This window comes from Pelmatolapia mariae, linkage group LG7 (genome assembly GCF_036321145.2).
Source record: "Pelmatolapia mariae isolate MD_Pm_ZW linkage group LG7, Pm_UMD_F_2, whole genome shotgun sequence".
NCBI lineage: Eukaryota > Metazoa > Chordata > Actinopteri > Cichliformes > Cichlidae > Pelmatolapia > Pelmatolapia mariae.
This window is the reverse complement of record NC_086233.1, coordinates 46,799,289-46,821,675: the sequence shown is the minus strand read 5'-3', so window position 1 is coordinate 46,821,675 and position 22,387 is coordinate 46,799,289. Positions and strand designations below refer to the sequence as shown.

Sequence of the window (22,387 nt, the reverse complement as noted above, 5' to 3'; positions counted from 1 at the left end):
AAGGATCACTTTAACAGCTTCCAATGTTGTCCTTGAGAACATATCGCACATTTACTTTCTCTTGCTATGGTATTTCATACATATTTTATAAAAAACAATCTTAATCTTGTATCCTCAGGTAGGGTCACATGTGAGCTGTTGCATGACTGTAATTTTATATGGTTTGACAAAACAACACATTACAATGTGGCTTTGTAAGCAGAAAGCTGTGTCCTTGCCATACATCTTGCTATTTATTTTTTTTATTGCAGAAAATACTTGGAAGAAAAGTCACTAAAATGGCTTAATGTAGGATTGCATAGAAAGACAGATTACCAAGAGAAGAGACTTCTAGTATGCAAAGAGACAAGTATCAGCAATTTATTTTTACCTAAAGGTAAGTTTAAATGCTTATATATAAATAATTATTTATATGTATACTTATTTATACTGAGAGATTAGGTATAAATTGGTGGTAAAAAAGTAAGGTAAATAAACATTTTGTTATTGTGAAAAAAAGAAAAAAATACATATAGAAACTCATACATATACATTACATTATACATTCGAACTGAATGCACATTAAATGGTCATTGATTTACATCAGATACTGAACCCCAGTCATTTGGTTTTATAATTTCAATTCTTATTACTTCATAGTAAATTTTTGCAGTACTCACGTTGTAGTGTGCCAGAGTATTGATGCGTTTCCACCTGCCTTCTTTCTGGGAGGTCAAGTCCAGATCCGACAAAATCTGCCCTGTTGAGCCAGGGCGCCACTCTGTGATGAAGGCAGGATGAGACAGTTATTCAAAACATAAGTTATCTCTGCTGTGGGAGTAAAACATTTAAAATAAAATACTTTTTTATATTATTTCAATTACTTTTATCCTGGGATGCAGCTGTCCTGTGGTTACACTGTAATAATGTGATCTTTAACGAATGCAGCTATCTGCTCAGTTATCTCTTGGGATTTAATGATGCATTTATTAAATTTGCCTGTTAGCTATATGGCTGAACTCGGGTGAAGAAGTCACATGTCAGTAGTTTCTGCATAATTGAAACATAATAGAAAAGTTTGCACCCAAACACATTCTGCATAACTGAGCCCACCACCATCTGTATTTCATTTACAACTAAAACCAAATACAAGGCAGTTAGCCTGAAAGAAAACAGATCTCTGCTTATCTAAAATGTATAAAGGAATGAGATCTACAGCATGCGTGGGAATAAAAAAATGACTTTGAAGTTAGAAAATGTCTGTGGAGCTTTAGTCTTTCAAGTCACTCCCCAAGGTTTCTGATTACAGTAGCGAGCATAGCTTTGTTTAGGGATGAACGATTTCTTCATGTTGCTGACAATGAATAAATTCTAAGCTAAGTTGGTTTCTTTTACTCCACAAACTGAAATAAAAAGCTGTTTTATTAAAATAATAAAATATACTGAATACATGTGAAATGAAATAATTATTCGCCCTCTCAGATAACTCACTTCTCATTTAATTATGAATTAATTTCACTTAAGACTGAAATAACAGTTACATTATTTATCATTACTAGACGTTCCTGCTTTAGTTCATCTGCTTTTTTTTTTTTTAGGTGGCCCTCATTTACTCACCCAGGGTGACGCTGTCGACTTTGGGCCGCTGGGAGTATGGCAGGTTCCTGTACACCTGCTCAATGATCTTCTCTTTCACCTGCGAGATGGTGTCACAGTTCAGCACCTTGACGGGTGTAACATCCGGCCCCTCGCCTTGAACCAGCACTTGCAAGGTCTGACAAACAGAATCGCACATTAATACCTCACGCTGATAACGTGCACCTACGTTAATAAAATACAAACATGCAGAAATATTCAAACATGGTCAGAGCACCCAGGCACCCACCCACGCCAAGAACTATTTGGATGTTGTTGTCACGGCAACAGGGCTTTATAAGCACACAGGCACACACACACAGACACACATTTGTGACACCTGACAGGACTTTTGGCCAGCTAATGACCAAAGCTCAGCGGGAGCCAACTCTGACCCGCCTCGCCTCTCACATCCAATTCTGTTAGAAATAACTGACCATTCAACGCTTTCAAATGTGAGCCAGGGAATACACTCACAATGGCAACCCTATCAGCCCAGCTGCATATAAAGTGCATAAGAGTAGCACGCTGTAAATTTAAGCCAGTAGGAAGCAACGCATCTGCTTTTGAAATCTCTCAAGCGTTTTTTTTTCCCTCCTCCCTGTGTAATTCAATCACAGAAAGCAATCCATCACAGAAGGAGACGTGTAATTCAGGCTAATTTGATAATTGTCCTCGACAACGCCATTACCCATGGGTCTTTTTATTTGTGCTGACTTTAACAAAAAACAGCTGGGTTCATATTAGCTTCCATTACCGAGACACAATATCAAAACGAGACACACGGGCATTTCCTGACTCCTGAAAGCTGCCCAAATGGACGGAGAGCAGGTGCAGGCTGCGAGGTTGAGGGGAGGTTGTGGAGGTGGCTTGTACTCCATACTTGTTCCCACTTGTAGGACTTTAACCTAAGCCACACATTTCCCTGCTACGCTGGAATGTGTTGGCTGTGTCGTTTCTGAGCTGAGAACATTGACACTGAAAATGGATGTCACACAAAAGCGGGCAGTCGCCTCAGGGCTTTTTTTTGGGGGGGGGGGGGTTACCACGGCAACTGCACAGTGTGTATGTGTGCGTGTTTGTATTGCTCACCAGGCACAAAACACCATGCAATCTTGAAGCAGAGTGTGCAGTTTTTATGACACTGAGTTTCTGAATTTCTATGTATGAGTGTTTGTGAGGGGTGCTCTGTGTGTGTTTGTGCGCTTGTGTGTGTGTGTGTGAGTGAGTGAGTGAGTGTGTGCGCGTCCATCTCACCAGGACAGAGTACTCTACGTCGTCACCCAACAGGCCTGTGTCGTTGAGGGTGTATTTGGCTTTCTTCACTCTGACATCCACGGGGCCTTTCTCAATCTGGTGCTTGATGGCTTTGAACAGTTTGTACAAGGGCTCGCCTGCAGAGTCCTGTTACACACACACACACACACACACACACACACAAACACAAACACACACACACACACACACGCAGAGGCACACAAAACCATTTAGCTTGACACAGCTGTTGTAAAGAATCTAATTGTTGTGATTAGCAGCTTAGAAGTCAAATAAATTGGCACTTTCAACACAAGCACTAATGAAAGAAATGCAGAAATCCATAAAGCCCACAGTTTAATATTGAAGCATGCGATCATACTTTTTTTTTTTAAATAACTGATAAAGTATATTCACTCTTAAAAAAAATGTATTGAATAACATCTATATTTTTCAGACCACCAGTCTATACCATAACGTTTACTGTAACACAGAACAGCTACTAAAATTGAAACATATCAGAGCTGCAACCAGAAAATATTCAAATCAAATCAATCTTCTGTCAGTCACTGCATCATTTCCAGTGACCCAAAACTTGCATTACCTTCAAAAACTGGTAAAGGCAGATTGACATCCAGTTACACAGCATCCGCTCCACCACTGTCTCCGACCTGAAAAACATATTTGTTGAGTTATTTTTACTCTTAATATGAAAATAAAATGTATTTGTTTAGTGTAAAATACTGTATATCAAGAGACACGGCATGAAACAGACACCAGTATAAATAAAGGTATTGGGCCACACTTTTTAATCCCTGAATTCAGGTGTTTTCAGTTCCAATAAAATCAAGCACTTAGCCATGCAGTCATGTGTGTGAAAGAAAGAGCTCACTAAAATCAAGCATGGTACTGTAAGAGCATGCCACCTTTTCAATAAGTCACTTTGTGAAATTTCTTCCCTCTTTGACATTGCATGCAGTAATAAATGATAATGTTGTAAAGTGGAAGCATTTAGGAACCACAGCAACTTAGCCACAATGTGGCAGACCAGAGCAGGGCTGCTGACTGCTAAGGTGCGCTGCTGACTCAATAACTGCAGAGTTCCAAAATTCCTCTGGCATTAACATCAGCAAACCCTGTGCACAGCGAGCTTCCTGGCAGGATTTCCATGGTTGAGCACCTCCTGTAGGTGTATCATGTATACAGCCCAGTACTTTTGTCTATATAGTGTTTGTTGATAAGGGGAAAGTCTACACTACAGAGCCTCTGAAGTTGCATAATGTGATGTAAGCTTATATATAGTGGTGTGGAAAAAGTGTTTGCCCCTTTCCTGATTTCCTATTTTTTTTTGTATGTTTGTCACACTAAAATGGTTCACATCACCAAACAAATTTAAATATTAGACAAACATAACACGAGCAAACACAAAATGCAGTTTCTAAATGAAGAGGTTTATTATTAAGGGGAAAAGATTCCTGGGGCTGTTTTGCTGCCTCGGGACTTGGAGGACTTGCTGTGGTAAATGGAACCCAGAATTCTGCTGTCCAGTAAAACATCCTGAAGGAGAATGTCCGGCCATCTGTTGGTGCCCTCAAGCCGAAGACAACTTGGGTTCTGCAGCAGGACAATGATCCAAAACACACCAGCAAGCCCACGTCTGAATGGCTTAAGAAAAACAAAATGAAGACTTTGGAGTGGCCTAGTCAACGTCCTGACCTGAATCTGATTGAGATGCTGTGGTATGACCATAAAAAGGTCATGCCACAGCAAGGTTGGGCCAACCTTGCTGTTAAGGTTGGCCCAACCAGTTATTAGGTTTAGGGGGCAATCACTTTTTCACACAGGGCCATGTAGAGGTTTGGACCTCCCCACCACCACCACCCCATTATAAACACCTTAATTTAGAAACTGCATTTTGTGTTTACTTGTGTTATGTTTTTCTAGTATTTAATTTTGTTTAATGATGTGAAACATTTAAGTGTGACAAACGTATAAATACTAGAAAATCAGGAAGGGGGCCACGACTACTTCTTAGCGCAATATGAAAAGGCCTTATGACATTTATCATTTATTTACAGAATAAATAAAGGCTTTGATAAACAGGATAGTATAAATAACTTACATAACCATTATTATATTTTTTAAATCATCTCGTGGGACTTTAAGGGCCTCGAATTATATACAGCTTGTCAGTGTCAAGATATTTTTATTCAGAACTCATGTCATTGGTCACTTGACAGATATCCCATCAAAATGTCAACTATCCACTGGTGATGCTCACTGATGCACATAGCATGCCTAATTAGATGTCTTGTATATAAGGAGGCCTGTTTTGGCACAATGGGCTAATCAGCATAATGAGCTTCTCCATTGGGGGATAATTAAGATGTGTACTTGCATAACAGTCAGTCACAGCGTGCCTAGGCACAGCGAATAGTTCAGATCACAAAACTGCCCCTCAGAAACGATAAGCAACTGTGCCGTCAGACAAGTGTGTCCTGCTGAGGGAGGGGAAGCAGCAGTCAATGGATCACTTGACCTTGACATGATCATTAAAAAGATCAAAGAACACCAAAATCTGGAAGCTTCGTTTCTTAAGGCTATTTACTTCAATCAGATTAATAAGCTGAATGTTTATGGACTCAAATTTCACAAAGAAATTCTGAAATTTTGCCCAGGAAGAATATAGAGAACGATTACTATTAAAACGATCAAATCAGTGACAAAAAATAACTCACCAGTATTTGGTCAGTTTTTAAAAATACTGGTTAGCAAAACAATAATAACTTCACACCAACCCAAATTTTACAACCAGTCTTCACTTAGCTGGAAAGTCAAACTAATAAAATAGAATTTGGGTTAAACTACGCTGGCTCAAGCACTAAAGCTGATCTTTTAGTTACAATCAGCAGGGATAAGAAGGTGAAGATGACAAAGACGAGATGAAAGAGAAAAAAGAAAATTGTCCAGCACATTTTACTTGGATTCCAATGAGGAAAAACAAAAAAAAAGGAAAAGACAGAAGGATGAGCAGATGGAGGAAGACTGGAATAGATGGAGCAGCAGTCTGGCTCTTGATAATGGACTACAGTAAGTCTTTACAAAATTCAACAGAAAACATGGCAACAGAATGAAACAGTCCGCTGCATTCTGAACTGAATCCCAGTCCGCATCAACTGGTTCATATCAGTGCCAGAGTTGAGTGACTCTGATTCAAAACTGCAGAAGGAGGACATTTTACAATCTCAGAGCAATTACTGCCAAACAAATCTAAGAGTCCAGCCAGAAGAGTGGCGCCGAGAGGCTAGACTGAGGCAGCAGCACACAGAGCTAAGTAGGTTAGCATTCAAAAAGCAGGTATTTACTGTTACAGTTTTGACCTACATAACAAATTTGGCTAAGGTAACTACAATTAATCTAGAAAGAGGATATGAATGTTTGCACCAGATTTCAAGGTGATGAATGGGAAGCAAGCACCAAAACATTTTGGATTCATGCTATGTAAAAATGTTGTGCTAATTAAGCCTGAAAGCAATACAGGAGAACCATTAAGAAGCAACAGAGAGTTGGTCCACACTTACCTGCGCAGCATTAGTTTGGGGTTCTTGCTGTTGACATATTCCTCCATCAGCTCCAACAACAGTGTTCTCATAATGTCGGTGTAATATTCCAGCTTCCCATGCAGAGCTACTGTTAACAGGGAGGCAAAGTAAACCTTGGCCCTGGCGTTAAAGTCATGACTGCGCTCCAGGGTACGGATAAACTGCAAAAACACACACACACACACACACACACACACACACACACACACACACACACACACACACACACACAGAAACAGGAGGCAAATGATGAGGTGAATTAATCATCGTGATGAAGCACACACAGAAGCAAATCCAACATAATATGCTTTTAAATTATCAAAAGACCAATGCTAGTGAAAATTATAATTATCAAGGTAAATTTAGTTCTGCCCTGTAAAATACTGTGGCTTAGAAATGATACCAATTAGTGGAAGAGGAATCACCCCACAAGTGCAGTTAGCACCTCAGAGGCTGTTTCTGTGCCAGCAATATTGGATTAACAGGAATCTTCACACGTCTCCCTCTGCTATGTCCTCTGCTTCTCGCTTGTATTACTGTAGATACGCCGCAAAACTGTAACACACTACAGTGCTCAATTCAAAGGAAGGGGGCGGCTTAAAGTTAGAATAGATCTGTGAGGTCTTCAGCCCATTTTAAAAACACCATCAATATAGTATCATACAAACATTTAGCTAAGTAGCTCAAGGTAATGGCTGGATCTGACCTTTTTTTTCTTTCTTTTTTTTAAAAAAAAACCAAAAACAAAAAAACCCACACACATATTATCAGAAATACTAGTGAAAAAGAAAACCTCCCCTGCATTTATCCTGCTGCCTTTCAAGATTATTTTCTCCCGTCCTATTACCACAGCCACCTCGTGACTCCTTGTGCCACAAAACTCCACTGTCGTCTGAATACATATAAAAGAGCTGTATTGGTGCATTCAGTGATTTACCTCTTTCATTACACAAGGCCACTTTAGTTCATTCAGAAACAACTCCACAACTACATTTGTGATTTTCTCAGTAAATCAGCTTATGCCTAGAGAGTTTATGCAGTGGTGCAAATCTGGCAAGCTCAGAGGAAATTGTTGCAATGCTACCACTTTTGCAAGTCAACTCCATTTATGGTATACAGTATGCTACATCTCATGAATTAACAGGCCAATCTATATATCTGTCTGTCTCTTCTTCACCCTTCTCGACATCTGTTCACCCACTGTGCTTGAAACTTGATGCATGAGGACTCTGGTATTGATGGTGCACTGATGGGTTTGGATTCACTTGGATGAGCAGTTGAAATAATGCAGTTTAGAAATAAGCCTCCAGTGACTGACATTTATATAACATATGAAGTAACATTAGTGATTACATGTCTAAATTTAGACTGACTGATGTTTCATAAGAGTCTAAATCTGTGCTAGCTGCAAGCTGAGAGTCTTTACTGTGCGCTAAATGTTAAAGTCATAATGCCAAAATGATCCAAGCTGCATGATATTTAGCAGGTATAATAGTCTCACATTACTATCATCTCATGTAATGTTAATTAGCATTTGCCATTTAGCACTAAAAACAAACTACAGCTGAGGTTGATAGGAATGTCAATATTTTTTAAGTACTTCTTATTGTGTTAGCCCAAATTAGTTGAAATATTCTTTCTGAGCTGACTGTAGTTCAAGAGGAAAAGTCACTGGAACACCCAAGTTTTTCCAGATTATCCTGTGGGGTACAGTAATGTCTGTGCAGTTTGTCAAGCAACCGGCATCATTTCACTCAGACAAGCAAATCCCAGACTGCTGGTGGTATTATTGGAAAAGTTAGAGGGATCACCAAAGCCATCCATCATCCAAGAATCATAAATGTCTTTGTAAAACTTGATAGTGATCTATTTGAAGTGTACCAACTGACTCTGACATCCTCAGAGTCCTGGTGCCAGTGAAGCTAAAAAGAAAGCTTTGAAAATCTAGATGTATCCAGCATTGTTCAGTATTTGGTGGTTTGATTTTTGCAGTTTTAAAGGACTGCAAACTCTCTGCAAGTTTTATTGGTCCATTATCGGTCCAAGTTCACAGCTGACAATTTGATGATGCGTGTGCAGTATAATTACATTAATGAGGAATGTCTTGGAGTTCAGGAGGTTGGAGAACTGGTTGAGAGACTGAATCACGGTGGCCTTGCGAGCCTCTGGTATGTCTAGCTTCCCTGTGATCATCACATCATTGGCACCGTCCTTAGAGGGCAGGAAGAAGACTCGGTCTGTGTACGTCTTGTAGTCCAGGAAAGGGATTCGTCCCTCATTCAGGTCATTGGTGTGGTCCTCCATCTCAATCATTAGGTCTGCGAGAAAGAAACAAAAAGCACCACATGGTTTCTTTTTAATAAGCAACTCTTGTCACTTTCACACTGCTCGTCTGTCTCAATTACGATGCTGCAAGAGGCAGAAAATGGAGAGCATTGCCAGGAAAATGATTTCAACAGTGAAATATTGTTTTCTATTAATGTTACTGCAAAACTGCTTCTAATAATGATGATAAGATGACATTGAGTGGGAGAATTTATGCATTTAATCAGAGCTATGAACCAATTCATTACTTTACAGCTTCTTAGAAACACGGATCCTTAGAGGGACATTAGCAATATTTTGACGCTGCTGCACAGCTGCACAGCTTATACCTGTGAATTCCTTCTTGCAGCGGTCTCGTACACTCTCCTCCAGGTTCTCAAGCTGGTGTTTCACCTTCTCATACTCCCTCTCTGCCTGCTGACTCTTCCTCCTGAAAAGATTAAACACACACACACACACAAAGAAAACGCATCACGAAAATAAGGTCAAACAGATGAATGTTAACTTGTTGCAAAGAGGTTATTTTCTTTTGGCCACTAACTTAGCTGCAAGGTATCTATTAGTTCTTATTACGCAGTCGCTGTTGGTGTGCTCCTAATAATTTCTTATGAATATGAACATATTTCTCGCAACAGACACGTAATAAACAAAGTCGTTTTTAAAAAAAACAAACAAACCAGCAAACACAATGCAGAAAAAGCTGGGACTGACTGGAGAAGTACCTATACTCTTAAAAAAACACAATCAATTGTGTGCTCCTGCTGCATAAAGTTAACCTAAAATAGCTCAATTCACCTGTAGCAGTAGACAGAGATAGTGATGATGAGCAGCATGGGCACAATGACAGCAGGGATGATGATGTAGAGCGGGAAATCATTCTTCTTCTCGTATTGCACCCAGTCGACCCACTCCTTTTTCCCAAACTTGATCTGTAGAAAGAAAAAATCTTATTATTTGCACAAGCTCTCCACATTTTAGCCAAAGCGAAAAGCAAAGACTGGACGATGCCAGGGAGGAAGTAGAGAGATTAAATCTAAATGTGAATAATTTAGATTCCAACCGTCAACTCGGCTAAAGCAGCTCTAGGACCTTTAAAGTATTTTTAAAGTGTGTGTGTTCAGGTTGGTAGGGCTGCATAAAGAGGATAATTACATAAACGTACCAAGTCTGACACTTTATCAACAGCAGCAGATACCAATATAGAAAAAGCTGGATTATAGTCTAGCGGTGTCACTTCTTTATGCAGCCGCTGACATATGACAATAAGAATTACCCAAGGAGAGGTATGGTATTCATCATAGTTGTGGCTTACCTATAATTACAGGCAATTATAGAGCCTGTAGCTACATGAAAATTGTTCAACCAGTGGAAAAAAAAATTGGATCTCAAATTGTATAGACGATATGCCGGGAGAAGAACAGTAAAGGTTCATGATGCATGCATGCTCTCATCTTCAAGTCTGTGTATGGATCTGCAATGGTCCATTTACTCAAGTACTTTGCTGAAGTACACAGTTGAGGTACATGTACAAGGATAAAGACCATGGGCACGAAAGATTTCTTTGCTCAGTTTTAATGCTGTATTTTACTCCACTATCAATTAATCTAATAGCCTTAGTAGTACCTAGTGTCCTCTGCTTTCATTCGTATTATTGCCTTATTTATTACAAACCAAACAATATACATTTTTTAAAAAAGAAAGAAAAGAACCTAGTAATTTGTCTATTATTCAAATAAATGGCTAAAAAGAAGCTTTGGCTAAAGCTCCAACAGTAAAAGTACGCTTGTGTGTAACACATGAGATATAGCAGTATAATTATAATAAACGATTACATAGAATCCAAAAGGAGCCTTTATCCATTACAGACCATTATTTTGAGTATTTAAAGTTCATTCTTGAGATATCTTTAAAACTTTAACATGCTTAGATTTTGAGGCGAGTACTTTTATTTATGAAGCAGTGATCTTACAGTGTTGCATTAAAACATTCACTGAAATAAATGATCATCAGTCAGGACTCATCTGTTAGTGTGCTCTGACCATTAGCGCCAGATCCTCCGACCCCGTCTCTCTGTGCTGATGTTTGGAGCGAGAATGAGCACGAGGCGTGGTGGAAGGTGGTTCCAGGAACAGCTTATCATCCAGAAGGGTCGTGACCACACACTGAACGTCGCCTACAAAGGCTTGTGCTTCTTTAGCTGTCATCGCTTTGGAGAATCCCCGACCCTGCAGGGGGAAGAGTGAATGCGAGGCTCTAAGGGCAGTGACTGAAGTACATGGGAGAGAAATTAATTAGACAGATCCTACGATGAGCACTGAAAACATTATCGGCAGCATTTTATGAGTAATGGGTGGGAAGTGTGCTGTATGACAGCTCCTCACTGCTCCAATATGAGCCAAAAGTAATTAAACAGATAAAGATTGGAGTTATTGTAAGCACCTCACTCTCAGTAATTTCTTGAGATTTTGCAGCACACTTGTGGATCTACAGACATTTAATTATTCTAATGTGGGCTGGAAGAAGGTGAAACCAGCTTAAGTTAATCAGCGCCTGAGTAACTGAAAAGGTTTTACACATGTTTTGCATATGACTTTCCCCACAAGTGCGTTTACCAACAGAAACTTTGAGGTGGTATACTCTGGGAGCTCGAAACAGCCATAAAAATAAGCTATAAGAAAAATCCATTCATTTTCTGGCTCAGGCTTCTCAGTTGTTTTTGTTTGTTGCATATCTTTGCTTTTTGTGACAATGCTCTATTGCACTTGTCAAACAAAACAAGCAATGTGAAAGTGTCACCTTGGAGTTTTTAAAAAGAAGTGGCACCCTTGAGAGGCAAAAATAATGCTACAAAATACGTAAGAAAATAAATCCATGATGATGAAAAGATTAAAAGTGAAAGAAACCGGGGTTTTATTTACTAGCTCATCTACATACTGTCTGATATTGAGAGCACAAAGTGTCAGATTAGCTATCGTAAAGATGAACATTCGTTATACTGTGGCTAAAACAATAATGTGTACTCGTGGGTAGACTTGGAGGGCTTTTCAACCATTTGGCTTAACACCACTTAAAACAAAGCTTTGTTTAATTGGGGCCCCTGCCCAAAAAACACTGCATGATTTCAGATAAGTGTTACGAAACTACTTTTTGTGTAAACACTTGCATGCGCGTTTTCTGGTGTTAATCTTTTTGTGACCCTGCAGTGTTTGTCATAAAACAGTTTTACAGCATTACACTAAAAGCATGTTTATTATATCATAAAATGAACATTTTTTTTAAATTGTTTATTAACTGCAGCTGCTTTTTTAAAAAAAATCTTTTTTACTTCCAAGCCAAAGCGTTCACTGAGCTTAAATGACAAATGTGCAGCAAATGCAACTCAGCATCTTTTCCATTTTTATCCTCAAGTCAGATAATAAGACCGTTTGTCTTAATTAGGACACACAGCAGACACCGACTCTTCAGGAAAAAAAAGGAAAACATAGTACTGCAACTGCATTAAAGTGACCTCGTGGCTGTACTCACAGTAACGACAATCATGCTGTTCGCAGTGATGATCTTGTTTTGTAGATCATTGAAGCTGGGGTCAGGGTGGTAGTAAAAGGGCTTCAGCTCCTTCTCCCAGTTGTCCAGCTTGATGACTGTTTTCAAGTGCTGGTTTAAGGAGCCGTTTACTGTTGGAGACTGAAACTGGATGACTGTGTCATTCTTCTCATGGGCAGGCTGAGTTGGATAGAGGGACAGTAAAACGTTTTACAAATACAAGCATGACAAAAAATGCAGGAAATTAGAGCATGGAAAATATGGAGCAGCACTAAAAATAATAATGCAAACACTGGGCGTTACTGGAGTGAATATAAGACATGGTAATAGACTGTGGGGGGGGAAGAAAAAGCTTGTTTTGGTACAATGGGGAAGGTAAAATTATGTGCGTCTTTTCAGTCATTCTATTAAAATCTCAATCTTCAATCATAGAATGAGGCCTCTGATGAATCATAACTCACACTGAGTCACTCCTCCGCTGCCTTTCTATGCTTGTTTGTGATTAACTGGACTGATGGTGATATTTCTGTCACTCTCATTGTTTCGACACTACGTGCATGACAGCTAAACTCCACGGTTCTACAAGTAGGTAAAGTTTTTCAACAGAACAAAGCAAAGGCGTCAAAATGTCATCATTAATACATAACAGAAAGACTGAGAACACACATTTTAAGTTTTCAGACATAATAGTAATTCCTGTGTTTTGGTATCTAGTATCCAGTGTAACAATGTAGAATATCCTGTGTTTGAGACTCACCCTCTTTCTAAACATGTAAATAGGTGGCTAGGAAACATCTGGACTCTAGACTGTAATCAGGGTGTCATTGTAAATTCACATGCTCTAAGTCAAATGTTAATTTTAAGACAAGTGCCAAACTTCAGAAAATAAGGCTAATAATTAAGTTAATAAAAGGTGTTAATTTGATATTTGTTATTTTCTCTGAAATATTTTGTCTTTTAAAAAGTGATTCATACAGGGCTAAAATTGGTTTAGAAGTAGAATACAATAGAAATACGTGTAAAACTACCAATTTTAGACACACTCACAGCTTTCCACAGGGACCGGGTTCTCTAATGATTATTGTGAGCAGCTGAAAGAAGAAGCACGTCACAGAAGTCTCTGGCATAATATCAAAACCGGAATATCTTCAAATTCTCCCCTTCACCTTTTAAAAATCTTGCAAATTGCCCATATAAAGGCATTTTGAATGTATATTTACACTCACTACTATAACATGCCAAATCTCTGTCCGTATACTCCTCCTACACAATCAGGATTCAGCATCCACATGTGGCACACAGGTACATGTTATCTAGATTAGATTTGACAACATTATGTTGCCTAGCAGCCACCTACAATCAGACTGCAAATGACCAACTTTTTGCATATATGCAAATATAAAACTTCATAAAAGCATTGTATCATTTTCATTTGACAGCAGTAGCATCTAATTTGCATCCACTTAATTTGACTATTATGGCATCTATTATGACAACATTACATTGCCTGGCAACCACCTGACCTGAACTACAATTACATTTATATAGTAGAGGAAAACTAAAGAACTCCAGGGGACCCAAAAAAATAGTATCAAAAATTTAATGTTGGATAAATCACTGCATTAATGTACCTGAAACAATGAGATCTGAAGGTATGTGAATTAGTCCAGTCTTCAAAATAACTTTTGAATGTTATTAACATTTATGAAATCCTCTTTTATTATATAGATTTCTATTTGATGGAACAAATATAAATCCATACCAATCTTTCACTACACATCGTGGGAAGGTGTCTGGCTGACTGTAGCACACTTTTGTTTTTTAGACAATGGACAATGGTGGCCCCATAATCATACATACACGTAAATGCATTTTGCTGTATATAAACATTAAATCAGTCCCAGATTTATCTTCTAGATAAACAAGTTCTACCACCCCCTTTTTTAAAAGAACTTTTCTCAGTGTGATTAGGTACATCACTTTGCCAACAGCACAAACAATACTGTACCATAGGTATGTGCTGGAACTTTAAAATGATCCATCCATTAAAAAGTTATTTTTGTTGGCTCCATTAGGTGTGCAACAGTCACATTTGGTATAAGTAAACATTTCGTAGCAACTATTTAGTAGGATTTTCTGCGGTCCAATCAACTCCAATTTAGAAGTCTATAAAAATCCATCTAGGTTGTAACTACAAACATATGCTGCACAGACTCAAGGACTCTCAGGAAGTTTAAAATCCAAAATAAGAACTAGATGGTCTTTACAGAGAATAAAACCACACACAATAAATAAACTTCAGGTCAGCAACTTGACCTAGAAATCTACATGTTTTTAATATATGCCAGCAGCCATAATGGGTCCTCATATTTGGGTCTAGCTCAGAGATGGACTTAAACCAAGAGAAGCTTGTGAGGCTGACCAACCAAGGTCTTTGAGATAACACTTTACATCTACTGCTAGTTTGTGGCAGCCAGAAAATTATTTTCAAGCCTTTTCTGTCCCTTGGTAGCAGGGCCAGGGGACTTCGCTGGGACGGGAGTAAAATCGTGAAGAGTGAAACAGGCACATAATCTTCAGTAACCCTAATTCTGGTTTAAAATTGTTTCCTTTAAATTAAATGAACAAAACTGCTACTTCTTAAGACTGCCCAGTACACTGGAGGGCAGACGGTGGCAAGCTGTGTGCAGGTCCTTAAAGTTCCCTGGCACAGTCAGTCCTACCTGATTGAGCTGGACGAGGGCCATAGTTACATTCTGGGTGAGGGTGAAACAGTGGTGGCAATATCTGCAATCCTACAGGTTTTAGGGATTTATAGCTCAGGAAGTGACATGAAGTATTATAAAATCTCACTGATCAGTGGCAGCAAGGAGGAGTGGACATGTGTGTTTTGTTTATTGTTGTGTGTCCGTTTAATTGCAATGCTTCACAGAGTTTGAATGAATCAAAACTAGAGTTGGGGTTCATGAGAAGTAGGGGGATTGAAGAGTGGTGGTACTGTGAGAGAGGGAAAACATGGGAGAAAAAGCAACATTTAGGAGAAAGGGTAAGAAGATCTAAGATAATGACTGTCAGAGATGCATCAGTGCATTGACTCAGAGGAAGATACGGAAAATGAACAGGAACCTCTGAAGCCGACCAGTTGCCTCCCTGGACCTTCATGATTGCAGTCTGGATTATGTCAAATCCGGAGCCGGTTACCACAATGTTCCTCCCTCCACTAAAACACACAAACAAACATATCTATTCACACCAAAAACACAGGAAAATACATATTAATCAAATGTATTCCCAGCCAAACAAAGACGAGAGCACAAGCTCACAGGAAGACAGACAGTTCTTAAAATGCACCTGGGGTAATTTTCACTGGAGATGAAAACAAACTGTCGTCTGTTGTTTTAGTCAGTGTACCTAATCATGTGTCAGAATTGCGGCAGAAAAAGCAAGGGAACCATCAAATGCATCAATTTTCAGCAATTATCAAGCAGTTTGTTACAACACCAAAAGCAGCATTGGTTCAGCCAGTTTCAGCCAATCACAAAAAATGCACACACGCACGCACGCACGCACACTCAGCAACTCTTGGAGGAAAAAATCCTAGATCCTAGTTTTAAACACCAGAAGTTTAATGACATTATTAAGGTTTCCCAAAGCTTCAGACAGAAATCTGCAGGGCAAAGAACAAGGCAGGTAAGTTTCTAAGTGTTCAGTTTTCTACATACAGAACAATCCTATTTGCCTGTGTCACTAATGTCAAGTTAGAAGCTTTTTTCTTTCTATTTTAAAGCACATATTCAAAAGTAAAAGTCAGCCTGTGTCTTATTCTCTTATTTTTGGCCATTAAGACAGTAATCAGAATGGCACTTTCACACTTCTGAGGTTTACAGATTGGGGAAATTTGGACTCGCAAAATAACAGAGTTAGTCAAGTCAGAGAGAGAGAGTTTCTTATCCAACTATGAATTTTTGATCATACCTACTCAGTAAGACCGTATGTATGTACAGAATGCATTTAGTACTTGGTCATATTGGTCTTTATTAGGTAGATATTTAGATATTTCAGAGTGAATATGAAAAGTAGATCCTTGGAACTCCCTTCAGCAAAAAAAAAAGAAAGAAAAAAAAAAGGTAAAATGAAGGCAGTAAAAATTCAGCGTGTAACAAACAGATAGAGTGAATGTCACAAACACTATGACTGCATACTGCTGTGTTAAACTGACCAGACAAAGCTTGCTTTGGGCTGGTGATCCTGCACAGTGGGGTTTTCAACAAACCGAAAGGTAGTCGGGATGCTTTTTGTGGTTCTCTTTCCATACTTCATTACGACGTCGAGAGGGTCAGAGGGCACTTTATCCACGCGGTATTCTCCTGTCCTGCAGGTGATATTTTCTCCAAAGTGCTCCCTGCCAAGACAAGGACATAGCTCAGTACTCACTGGCTGAAGGAGTGGGGGTGGCACAAGGTCACCGTGCAGTGGAAGCCAACATGGCAGCAGGCTGACAGCTTGTTAAAATCTGGCTTTGCTGCTTCTCTTGCTCGTTATTTTTCTGTTACCTCTGCCTAAAATGTCACCGTGAATCGGTTTTGACAGAGCACTGGTGGTCACAACAGTACAGGAAAATTGTAAGAGAAAAAAAATCCCTCCTCACTGTGACACTAAAGTTAAGGTCAATTCAATTTTTTGCTTCAAGAATATACACAAAAAAATCAATTCATGGACTTCAAAATGTGTGCAAAGAAGAATTTGCATAGAATTCAATGTCTGAATAACAAGCAGCTCTATTAACTAAAGAGGCTGAATTGAAAAAGTTTGGCCTGAATGAGAATTATTGAAAAAAAGAAATCCTTACACACTGCAGTTCACCCCTCCGATGGTAACCTGGACATCTTCCTTACTGCCAGCATTCAGAAATAATCCAGAGATTGTAATGAGGGTTCCCCCTGCTTTAGGACCTCTATTTGGCGTCACCTCCTCAGGCATCGGGTCCTAATGAAGGGAAGAGGGTGTCACCAAATACCACCTTAATACACACTCATATTTCAAGTACACACTAACTACTGGCAGATGCTGGCACACACTAGAATAACACACACAGATACAGCTCCATGTCAGAAACATTGCTTCTCAGCCTGATCTAACCCGACCCACTCTTTCAGAAACATTCAGACACACAAACTCCCACAAGCACCACATCTGCCTCAATTTGCTGAGCAAACAGTTAGGAGGAGCACTCCCCTGTGGGGAAGCTTTAGCAGAGCCAGAGATATGAAAAGCCAGTTAAATAGCTACGCTGTAGCCTCTTAGAGTATTAAAGTGACAAAGGCAACTGCTGCACAGCATCTGGTTAAAGAGGAATGCCTGCACATTTTGACTTACTGTACAGTAAATTACCACAGCAATGTGCATCTAGGTGCTTAATTTACTGTTACATTTAGCATGTTGTATTTGGTCAGTCTTCTTAACTGTCATGCCCTTGGTATGTTTTAATAAGAGTTTCTCTGGAGCTAATAAATGGAAAACATAAAACAGTCCATAAAACAACAAAATCAGCTGAAAGCTTTTGGATGAGTTTAATTTCTCAATAAGAAGTTGTACAACTCAATAGAGGACGTGCAGCTGAGGACAGTGTATACGTGTGTGTTTGTGAGTGTGTATGTGTGTATATGCATTTACCCTGTAGGTGAAGGAAACAGAGGAGGTTCCTCTCTTCCCCCCATTCACCTCGATCTCAACCTGTCCCCAGTCAGCTTTATCAGCAGGTCCAATCTCACACACAACTCTGATCAGAACAACAGAAAAAAATTAATAAATTAATAAATAAACAAAAATAAATGCTGGGACTTGACCTGGAAACTCAAAACTGGGTAAAGAATCATTTACTATTTACATATTAAGGCAAGTTTCAACAGTTTTATGATGGTAACGTCCACTCTACTGCTAACAAGTCATATTTTTAAAATGACTTTTTTTGTAGCGAGAAACAGAATTTTACGTTTATCTCTGAGTCGTGGCAGCGTGAGAATGAAGCTTCACATTTTTAGAACAATGTCATGGAGAACGTTCACTTTTAGTGCACTGCAGATGTCCGGCTGTAGATGTGGAACACGTGAAATATATATATATATAAAAATATATTTTTATGTCAAATGATATTGTTTTTTATATAATATATTAATATAATTTTTATAGCTCCTTTGAGATAACTATGATCAAAATTGCTATGTATGCTATTTTAAAGACTTTTATCTTCCACTATTAAATATACACAGAATCACATTTGTTGGGGATATTCATGCTGAGGATCCATCAAGCACTACAACTCAGGATTTCCTCTCTTTAAATTTATTGAACATGTTTGGGGCCCTACTCACACATACTTGGTCGTAACTTATGGTGTTATCTTTGACCATTTGCACATAAATTAATTTGTTTTCAGTGACATAAGTCAGTCTCCTTTAATGTTTCTTGTAACTCGTACTTGTTTTTTCAAGGTTTGTGTTAAGCGCAGGAGCTTCATTGACGATTCTGTTATTTTCAAGTTTTCTTCTTTTTTTAATTTTTCTAATTCTTCTGATAATAATGTTGAGCTCCTTGGTGCCACCATTAATGAACACTACCTTGCCATTCTCAGTCAGGTCGCTCCTTACAAAACTGGTAATAACTCTGAACTTGTGGCCTCGGATATTCCTTTTAAAAAGCAGAGTAGCTGTGGAAGTCCACGGGTTGGGTGGTCCATGGTAAATATTTCAGAGAATTTCTTCACTTTTATAATAAGGCAATAAAAAAGCTAGATCCTCTTATTTTAATAATAAACTGTAATAGAATAATCCAAGGGTATTATTTGAAACCGTCAACAGCACTTTAGCATGTTCTGTTACTTTCTGATTGTGATGGTTTTTTCAGTCATTTTGTAAATAAGATGATGGTCCTGAACTTCAAAATCTCCTCGGGTTCCTCCGCCTGTAACAATGGTGCTCGGTGTCCTGAATCATTTACTTCTTGACTACATAACCTGACTACAGTAAAAGGCAAGATGAAACCCTCATCAGGCTCATGGTGACCATCGGGGCGATCGTGGCTCAAGAGTTGGGAGTTTGCCTTGTAATCGGAAGGTTGCCGGTTCGAGCCCCGGCTTGGACAGTCTCGGTCGTTGTGTCCTTGGGCAAGACACTTCACCCGTTGCCTACTGGTGGTGGTCAGAGGGCCCGGTGGCGCCAGTGTCCGGCAGCCTCGCCTCTGTCAGTGCGCCCCAGGGTGGCTGTGGCTACAATGTAGCTTGCCATCACCAGTGTGTGAATGTGTGCGTGAATGGGTGGATGACTGGATATGTAAAGCGCTTTGGGGTCCTTAGGGACTAGTAAAGCGCTATATAAATACAGGCCATTTACCATTTTTACCATACAGTTAGTTCCTCCTTCTGTCCTGTCTGGGAGTCTCACAAGGTCCATCATTGCTTCATTAATAGCTCATTGAGGTAATCCTACTTTAAACAAGCTGCGGTAACTCCTTTACAGAATAAACCCAATTTAATGCCACCCCTAATGGTAATTTTGAATGATTAAAATGATTTTAGAAAGCCAGTTCAAATCTTTACTATGCAAATGACAGATTTTTGACCCTTTTCAGTCTGGCTTTCAAAAGCAGCACTGCACTGAGACCCCTATCTTTATCTATAAAGGTCTTTCAGTGGATTCTGCTGCAGGGATTTGTTCTGTAATCATTTTACTTCATCTGAGAGCAACCTTTGATACCATTGACCATAACATTTTACTTAATAGGTTCCTGGTTTTGGGTTATATTTCTGGTGCTGTGTTGGTTTTCCTCCTCCTTATCAGACAGGATTTTCTCTATTAGGATGAGCAGGTTCATGTATGGGGTTCCACAAGGTTCAGTCCAGGTCCACAGGGTTCATATTATATTATTTTCTTTCTTTGGCATCGTCCAATCTTTTAATGACATTTCTTATCATGTCTATGCAGATGACAGTCAGCTGTATATGTCTTTTAGGTCTCACCATTTAGACACGGTGTCCACCCCACACAACTATTGAACCTAGATTTGCCATTTAAGAGAACAAACTGGAAACACTGGAGACGTCTGATTTTGTATTCTTTAGACCATCATTGACATTATTAACAACTAATGTTTCTTGTTTTAGTTTAGTAGATAAGGCAACAGTTAAAAAACTGAAGTCAGTTGTTTTTGTTTGTTCACATTCAGGTTCAGCTGTTTAATTATTATTTTTTTGACTAAGAAGCTATGAGTGTAGTGTGATTTCTTCAGACAGTTTGTCTGCTTCTGTCCCTGCAGGGATTTTCTTTTATGAATGTCAATGTCTGGAGTTTAACAGAAACCATGTGATAAACAGTTCTGAGGGAAAATGCAGAGCTGATGAAATTGTCATCGTAATATAGCAAGCATCATTCATAGCACGCCTCCAACAGGAAGGTCATGACCAAACAACCAGCAGCTCAAACTAAGATGTGAAAGAGGGAAATAACACAATGCAAACTCTGCCCAGATTTTAAGCAAATGAGGAACAACCTGCTGTACAAACACGCAGGACAACTAACAGCAGGAGCACAGAGGCATTTAGCACCAAGAGTGGATGATTTAAGGGAGAAACACTTCCATCTGGTCTCATAAATCCTATTTTATGTCTCATCATGCAGATGGTGGGGCAAGATTTTGTCATAAATGTGGCTCCATCCTGCCAGGTGTCAACAGTTCTGGCCAGCGGCCGTGGGGCAATGATGTGGCCGTTTTCTCTTTTATAGACCATTTGTATGAAGTGAGCACTTTTTAAACACAGCTGTTACTGAAGTACAGTTTGCTTGACTTGACCTAAAGTTCATTCAATGTTTTTCACAGCGCTCAGTCCATTTAACACCTGAGGTAGAAGGATGAGGTAGTGCCTGAAGCATGAATAGACCACAAGAAGAAGTTGTGTGTGACACTATCAAATCATTGACATATACATATAGTGCTTTGATGAACACATGTATCTCAAAGGATGTGTGCAACATTAGGGCAAAAAAGAAGACCCTCTCAATCATCAGCCATGTGCAAGTGCTTGAGTGCCATTCATTTTACATGCAAATATTATAGCTTTAATTTCAGTTTCTGTCAACTTTAATCTGCACCTTAGGTTCCTATCCAGAAAATAACTTAAATATATTCAAATTATATGCTTAAAAACCAAAACATCACTAAAAGACTGATTGCCCCACTCTTTATTTAGACTGACCCTGTCTTGAACGGTTATAAAAAGTTTACTGAACAATCAATCTGTAACACGACTTTTTTACATTGTTTTCTTGCACATTTATGAAAAGAAAAGGAAAAAAAGTGAATACTTCTTCTACTACTGACATTTCCCTCTGGAAACTGTGACTGTCTCTAAATCAAACTGTGTCTGGAGACTCAGATCAATACAGTTGTAGAATGAGCTAATTAAAACCTGTAGTCAGGTTACCCTGAGCAAAGGGAAAGTATTCCTAGCACAGTTAAGTATACAACATTTAAAAAGAGACTTGATAAAACCTGTCCACATTTGAATGGCCTCCAGGTGGGTTACATGTCCTGCGCATAGTGCACAACTGCATGTGGGCAACTTTACCTTTTGGAGACGGAGTATTTTTCTGGCTCATGAATGCAGGGCTTCCCAGCCACCGTGATGCTTTTAATGTCTCCCTGATCGATGCCGAGGTTGGAGCCGCTGATGGTGATGGAGATGCCTCCCAGCACGGGGCCGAAAAGAGGGCTGATCTGGATGTGGAGATGCAATAGGAGGGTGTTTATAGGAAGAAGGGATTGGAAATGGATTTAACCAGATTATCTGTGCAATAAGAACATACAAGAGATTTACACAGTCTGTTTAACCAAGTATTGAGCTGACTTAAGTATTTAATATTCAAGGCCAAGTGGAGAATTACATCAATACTGTATGAGTCACATCTGTATGCATGTGTGCATGTATTTGAACATGACCCATATTGTATTTGTGGGTCAGAAAATCTGACTAAAATATAAAGGCAGATGTTCTGGTA

At 39.1% G+C, this 22,387-nt stretch overlaps 1 protein-coding gene across 3 annotated transcripts in view; it reads right to left on the bottom strand.

Moving 5' to 3' along the window:
- Positions 1-22,387, bottom strand: part of LOC134631209 (plexin-B2-like) — a 129,848-nt gene that overhangs the window by 9,956 nt on the left and 97,505 nt on the right. For all 3 annotated transcript variants that reach the window (XM_063479310.1, XM_063479311.1, XM_063479312.1), the window contains 15 exons: positions 21,958-22,106; positions 18,012-18,117; positions 17,188-17,324; positions 16,558-16,740; positions 15,465-15,558; positions 12,321-12,518; positions 10,835-11,020; positions 9,591-9,724; positions 9,125-9,225; positions 8,559-8,788; positions 6,450-6,631; positions 3,473-3,539; positions 2,872-3,018; positions 1,597-1,753; positions 660-760 (listed from right to left, as the gene is read on the bottom strand). In XM_063479310.1, the coding sequence (XP_063335380.1) occupies positions 660-760; positions 1,597-1,753; positions 2,872-3,018; positions 3,473-3,539; positions 6,450-6,631; positions 8,559-8,788; positions 9,125-9,225; positions 9,591-9,724; positions 10,835-11,020; positions 12,321-12,518; positions 15,465-15,558; positions 16,558-16,740; positions 17,188-17,324; positions 18,012-18,117; positions 21,958-22,106 (2,172 nt within the window). The remainder of the gene's footprint in view (positions 1-659; positions 761-1,596; positions 1,754-2,871; positions 3,019-3,472; positions 3,540-6,449; positions 6,632-8,558; positions 8,789-9,124; positions 9,226-9,590; positions 9,725-10,834; positions 11,021-12,320; positions 12,519-15,464; positions 15,559-16,557; positions 16,741-17,187; positions 17,325-18,011; positions 18,118-21,957; positions 22,107-22,387) is intronic.